Source organism: Ruditapes philippinarum, unplaced genomic scaffold (genome assembly GCF_026571515.1).
Source record: "Ruditapes philippinarum isolate M1 unplaced genomic scaffold, ASM2657151v2 ctg10211_1_1_1_1, whole genome shotgun sequence".
NCBI classification, from domain to species: Eukaryota; Metazoa; Mollusca; class Bivalvia; order Venerida; family Veneridae; genus Ruditapes; species Ruditapes philippinarum.
The window spans coordinates 24,864-31,633 of record NW_026860087.1 but is presented as its reverse complement, the minus strand read 5'-3'; the positions used below and the strand labels follow the sequence as shown (position 1 = coordinate 31,633).

General features: G+C 32.7%; 1 protein-coding gene across 1 annotated transcript; it reads right to left on the bottom strand.

Moving 5' to 3' along the window:
- Nucleotides 1-986: 986 nt before the first annotated feature.
- LOC132758837 (uncharacterized) lies at nt 987-2,087 on the bottom strand (the record flags this gene model as incomplete). The annotated part of the gene is made up of 2 exons (XM_060750538.1): nt 1,763-2,087; nt 987-1,226 (listed from the first exon to the last, which is right to left on the bottom strand). Coding segments are annotated over exons 1-2 (438 nt in total), but the record flags the coding sequence as incomplete, so codon positions are not given.
- Between the last annotated feature and the right edge of the window lie 4,683 nt (nt 2,088-6,770).

Sequence of the window (6,770 nt, the reverse complement as noted above, 5' to 3'; positions counted from 1 at the left end):
TTCCATTTTTGTTTAAATATTTAATTCACATGAACGATAAAAAAACTCACGTGATCCAAGAAAATTCCTATAAATATCAATCGGAAGTTACTTGTAACTTTAAGTTTATAAAAAAAAGTGAAACAGTCTTTTTCATGTAAAGCTGTATTTAATAAATTTGAGAAAAACAAGAATAGCGACATTTCATTAATAAATTTGGTTTCATATCGACTCCAGATCTTATTTTGGTGTCCAGACAATCAAAGTGAGTTTTATAAGCATAAATATCGGCAACCTCATTGTGCGAAATCGGAAATACAATTTCTGTTTGCATCAACAACTCCGCATTCGGATCACCAGTATAAAAAAATACATCAATATTAAATCAACAAACATGGCTATAAAATGCAGTCCTACTTATATTTCCGCATTGTAACGGATGATCGTTTTATGATAACTTTTTTTCTGACAGCGTGAAGATAAAACGGTTAAGGTGTGTTTGCACAAGAAAACCTCATATCTCTGTGACGTAGCGCATACACGAGCTGATTATAGTCTTCATTTGCATGTTAAAATTCGTTTACGAACTTGGTTTTCCATTTAAAATCGTAATCTATGAACTGTAGAATGCTTGATTTTCGGACCGACGGCAAAATAATTTTACTTTTGACAATGAAAAAATAAGCAGTATTATCATGTCACTTAATATATATTTACGATTTGACAAATTTAATTATCATAAATAATTTCTTTTTATCTAGAAGTAAGTTTTTTTAACCTACTTTTCAATGTCGTAACTGATAACCGAAAGTGATCAACATTGAAAATTATATCATGTATAATATATCGATGGTCTCAATATAAAATGCCGGACCTACATTATTTTCGATTTTGCCGTTTAGTGATTTCCGAAAGTTTCGAATGTTACCGCTGCTTTTCACCGACTCCCACTGGTCAGCCAACCATTATTATATTGATCATATTTTAAGCGTTTTATTATAAGGTACTTTCGATAAAATGGTCTGATAAAAGTGAAGAAAAGCCATCATATTGATATAATTATATTCTAAATACATACCTTTTGTATTGACTGGGTGTTCTTTTCCGGTAACTTTAGCAGTAGATGGCTTCATATCCCAAAAGTACGTATAATAAATTGCCATAAAATGACCTCTGTTTTCCGTCAAGAACTTTTGATGCTGCTCTTTGTCCATCCTTTTCACTTTGTCATAACTGACTTGAATTATCTGTAATATGCAAGCATGTTGATAACATATTTTAGAAAACAGTTTAAATAAAAAGGGAAATTCAAAATATGCTAGCTGGAAATGCATTTTAAAATTTTTGAAGAATCCTTCCTTTGATGTATGATCATCACAGAATTTCAATACAGACAATAAAGTTTAAAAAAAAAAACATTAAAACTTTAAATACCTTTTAATATATGTATAGAATTCAACGCTTTAATTCGAATTTTAATCTGCAATATATATTATTGTAAAAACATATACAAATTTTTGTCTTATTTTATAGTGTAAAAACTCAAATTAATGCATACTAATTGATGCATATGAACGACTATAGTGAAGAATGGAACATTTTGGCTTCCGTAGATTCCATAATTATTCAGTCGTACACATGTCATAATACAGGATGTCACGTGGTCGAAGTCAAAGACGAATAACGGACACCTGCACCGTGTTCCCGTGTGCAACCGACAAAATTGAAATATTAAGTTTAACCGTGAACTCATTTTTTACTCATCGTTCATCCCTTCACTTACCTTATTTAGGTAACCACTAAATCTCCGTGGTGTATCATCGCAAACTAAATGTCCCTTTCCAGCAGGGAAACAAATTTTATTATTAAACACAGGTGAAGGTAAGTCCGGCATAGACCAAACAAGTGCCAATACAATGGCTAAATCTATCAAAACAAAACACAAAATGCAAAGGGTAATTATTTTAAATCGTGACCACATATCGATATATTGTCAAAGAAAAAACACCAAATATGGAATGCTGCCTATTATAAAATGCCCCTTTGCATTTTATTGCAAATGAGACAATTTACCGGTTTATCAGTCAGTTTATATAAGGTAGTATGACCTAGAAGGGGCATCTATTATCTTATTTTGTAAAGTTTGTACATATGTTACAATGACATTAAGGAGGTTGTTTGACCAATAAGGGGCACTTATTATCTTATTTGTAAACTTTGTACATATGTTACAGTTACATTATTAAAATGATAACAAAAAGTGCCATGCGTAGAAATGATTACTAAATTATAAAAAAGTTTGTATAGAAATGATAATCATCTATCTTTATATCTCGTATTTACACACATCAAAATATAGCTCGTATACCGGCTAAGTATATCGTTATTATGAGATGTATCTAGTTTTCTTTTATTTTCTCGTTTACTTCGAATTAAAGCCAGTTAATACTTTCATATCTGAAGATGCATGATCAGAGTGTCACGGGATGAGAAAAATATGCAACCTGACCGGGACTCGAACTTTGGGACCTTGTACGTTTCGTAGCTCTACCGACTTAGCTATCCGGCCGCTTACACATTTTCTCCCATATATAGTGAACAGTCCTGAACCGTGATTAAAGGTGCTCCACTGAGCTTTGGTCGAATGTCACAAAAAAGTACATTTTCACGCACAGATAATTTTTTGTTACCTGCGTGTTAGGGACATTTAAGCAGAATCTGTGATACATTGATGTGTCCTTTGACTTGGCAATTCGTTTGAAATATATATTTCCTCCAATTTCGTGGCAAAAGCGTTTAAACGCCTTTCAGTTTGCAAATCTGAGTGTCCGGTCTATTAACAACGGTCACGTGATGACTCTCGGGATGATTAAAAACGAAACGGATCTAATGATTTGTGTATCGGCAGCAACGGAGTGCGAAAGTGGAATATACCAACATTGCATCAATTTAAGAGCAAATCATGGGTTTGTTTGTTAAATTTCTTGTTGTGCACATATGTTCTTGTGAGAGAAATCATTCAAAAGCAATTTCAATACATTTAAAGCATTATATTGTTGTAATCCCCGCTATGTTAAAAATCGTCCCCGAAATCATCAGGGCTACAGAGCAATGTGAATTAAACTCTGAGCTATGTCGGACCGTATATATTGCACACATGTAGGACATATTCGGTCGAATCAATCACAATCACTGTATGCGCCATATACGTTTCTGCAATTATGTAGTAAATGCCTGACCTTAAATGTCACACACTTTTCACTGTAAACTAACGTTATCATCGTCGTCTTAACCTACTTTCGTCAACGTTAATAATACATCATCATCATCACCATGAACAACAACAACAACAACAACATAATAATCATCAATAATACATCATAATCTTAAATCAGCAATACATATATTTTAGTCAACGCCGACTCGCTTATCATTTTACCAGTAAGATGACTACTAGCAATACACAGTGACTGGCTTTGTCGAAAATATGTGCTAAGTATTTTGGACATGAAGATAAAATATCGACTGTTTATGCTCACACTCTTAGAAATGGGGTTTAAACTATTTATTTGTCCGTGCGCCTGTGCCTGAGTACGTGCGTCTGTCTGTTACGGAATCTTTAGTGTTGCTCCATAAATAATTTAGTGAAGATCATGAAATTTTACATGAACGTTGGTCAGCATTATGTGAAGTTTGAACAATATCGGCCAAATAGACCTTAAGTTATGCTCCGGAAACTGTTTTCAGTTTTAAATTTATAGTGACCTTGACCTTTGACCTTGTGACCCCAAAATCAATAGGGGTTTTCTACCCAAAATGGACAATCATCCTATGAAGTTTGAATAGTGTGGGCCACATGGAATATAAGTTATGCTCCGGAAACTGTTTTTAGTTTTAAAGTTATAGTGACCTTGACCTTTGACCTTGTGACCTCAAAATCATATAGGGGGTCTTCTACCCAATATGGACAATCATTCCCAATGGAAATTTTGGGAATATTGTGGGCCAAATAGACCCCCCCATACAGTTAAATGCTCCGGAAACTGTTTCAGTTTTAAGATAATAAGTGAACCTTAACCTTTGACCCTTGTGAACCCCAAAATCAATAAGGTTTCTTCTAACCCAATATGGACAATCATATCCCATGAAGTTTGAAACACTGTGGGACAAATGGAAAACTTATGTTTATGTTCCCGGGAAAACTGTTTTATTCTGTTTTGAAGGAATAGTGACCTTGAACCCCTGTTGGACCCCGTTAAATCAATAAGGGGTCTTCTACCCAATATGGACAATCAAATTACATTGAAGTTTGAATATTGTGGGCCCCATTGAACTTAAGTTATGCTCTGGAAAAATATTTTCAGTTTTAAAAAATAATAATGACCTTGACCTTTGACCTTGTGACCCAAAATCAATTGGGGTCCTCTACCCCAATATGGACAATCAGAAAGCTGTGAGCCAAAAACGGAACTTTAAGTTATGGCTTCCCGGAAACTGCTTTTTCAGTTTTAATGGCGATAAGTGACCTTGAACCTTTGACCGTGTGACCCCCAAAAATCAATAGAGGGTCTTCTTACTATCACATATGGACAATTTAATCCAAATGGAACTTAACGTTAATGCTCCCGGAAACAAAATTGCTAAACGGACGGACGGACAGACGGACGGAGAGAACAGACAGAAAGGACCAGACGGGACGCCATGGGGGTATAACATAAAATAATGGCCCGAAATTCTTTCCCGGGCCCATATAAAAAGAAAACAACATAAACATGAAAAATTTTTGGTGGAAATGCCAACAGAAGACCGGAAAATCAATGTAACCTTCATACCGAAGACACTAAAAAAAACTGTTAAGACATACAAGTAAATTTAGGGTGAAATTGATATAAATCTAATTTAAAGGTCATATTGCCTAACCTTAGGGTGACTTATTTCATGTTTGAAAACTCTACCCTTAATGAAAGGAGAGATAGTTTAGGATTGTGATAATTTGGATTTTACTGTGTCATGGATAGATCCTTATATATCCTGTCTAATTCAAATTGTCAGATTAGTGCATTACAATAAGAATTTCACCAAAACATATCATTCTGTTAACAAAAGAGAACATGTTCATGTTTGTGGTTATATTGTTATTGTTATATTGTTATTCAAATAAAAGGTCAGAGTAGGGATCAATCAAAATTTGAGCTATTCTCAATAAAATAAAGCATTTGAGGTTGAAAAATATTAAAAATTTGATGTTGTCATTGTGTCATTTTTTATCGCTGAAGTAAAAGTTTAGGGTATTTTGCAAGTTTGCCAGAAATATTTTGAACAAGAAACTATAATATAATAGGATAGCATTTATTCCGGTAATGACACTGTATTTCTTCGGTAACCTAGATTTCAGATCTTATAATGTAACATTTTGGCTGCATATTAATAACAAATGTCTGTAAAATATATCAAAATCTGTAATTCTATATCTAGAGGCACTTTCTATCCCAGGAAAATTCAAGGAAGTTGGGTACCTTGCTAATTTTCAGTTAATTTCTTCAAAGTTAAATATTTGTAGAAAGCAAAGATAGTCAATTCTTCAAAGTCTTCATTCAAAGGATATATATCATATATAATATATGGGAGGTCGAATGCATACACAAATGTTGTACTAGCAATGTTTTTCTTCAAAACATTCAACTTTCCACTTTCTTAATATTTGGAAAATTTATTGCTTAGCAGTTCTATATTTATCCCCATATAGGATGTCACGTATGTTTCATTTTATTCAAATGCAAGTAAAGGTTGAGAAAACAATTTTATTTTTTGTAAAATAATTTATATCTATGGATATAATTTTAACATTATTATATATAGAATGAAATACGGCCAGTAAGCTCTTTGCAGAAACGAATTAGTTGTTGCTGAGAACTTCAATATCTTGTAATATATTTTTAACATTTCTGCTTGTACATCAACATATTATTAACACATCTTGTCTTTGTAAAAACACGTTTGTATCTTCTTACATCTAATAAAAGGTATCTGTTACTTACAGGCATGTACGGAGCCCCTAAGGTGACATTCTCGACACTTTTACCCCGGCATTTAATTCGTTTTTACGAAATATTACTTCGTAATTACGAAATATCAATTCGTTTTTACGAAATATTAATTCGTTTTTACGAAATATTATTTCGTAATTACGAAATATTAATTCGTAAAAACGAAATGTTATTTCGTAATTACGAAATATCAATTCGTTTTTACGAAATATTAATTCGTATTTACGAAATATTAATTCCTTTTTACGAAATGTTATTTCGTAATTACGAAATATTATTTCGTTATTACGAAATATTAATTCGTAAAAACGAAATGTTATTTCGTAATTACGAAATATTAATTCGTTTTTACGAAATCTTATTTAAGGTCATTTTGAGCTTGATAATGAACCTATTAATCTTACAAATGGGTCATTTACATGCCTTGATCAACTTTGCGATTATAAGCCGAATGGTTCTCAAGTTATTATATTTAAGTGAACAGGGTTTTTGAGTGAGAAGTCATTCTCTATCCAAAATGGTCTTTTTTCCCCATTGTCAAATACATGTTCCTATCAGCAATGTTTTAAAAATGTCTTTAAAACAGAAACATGCTATATTATTCCGTTCTTTTATCATATACATAAGTAAAACTTATGGGACGAGGAGGGGGTTGGTCCAGATTTCACTAATCTAATCAATTTAAAATGAATATTTCCTCACAATTTAGTATTAGAAATGTCCGTGTTTGGATTTGAAGCACAG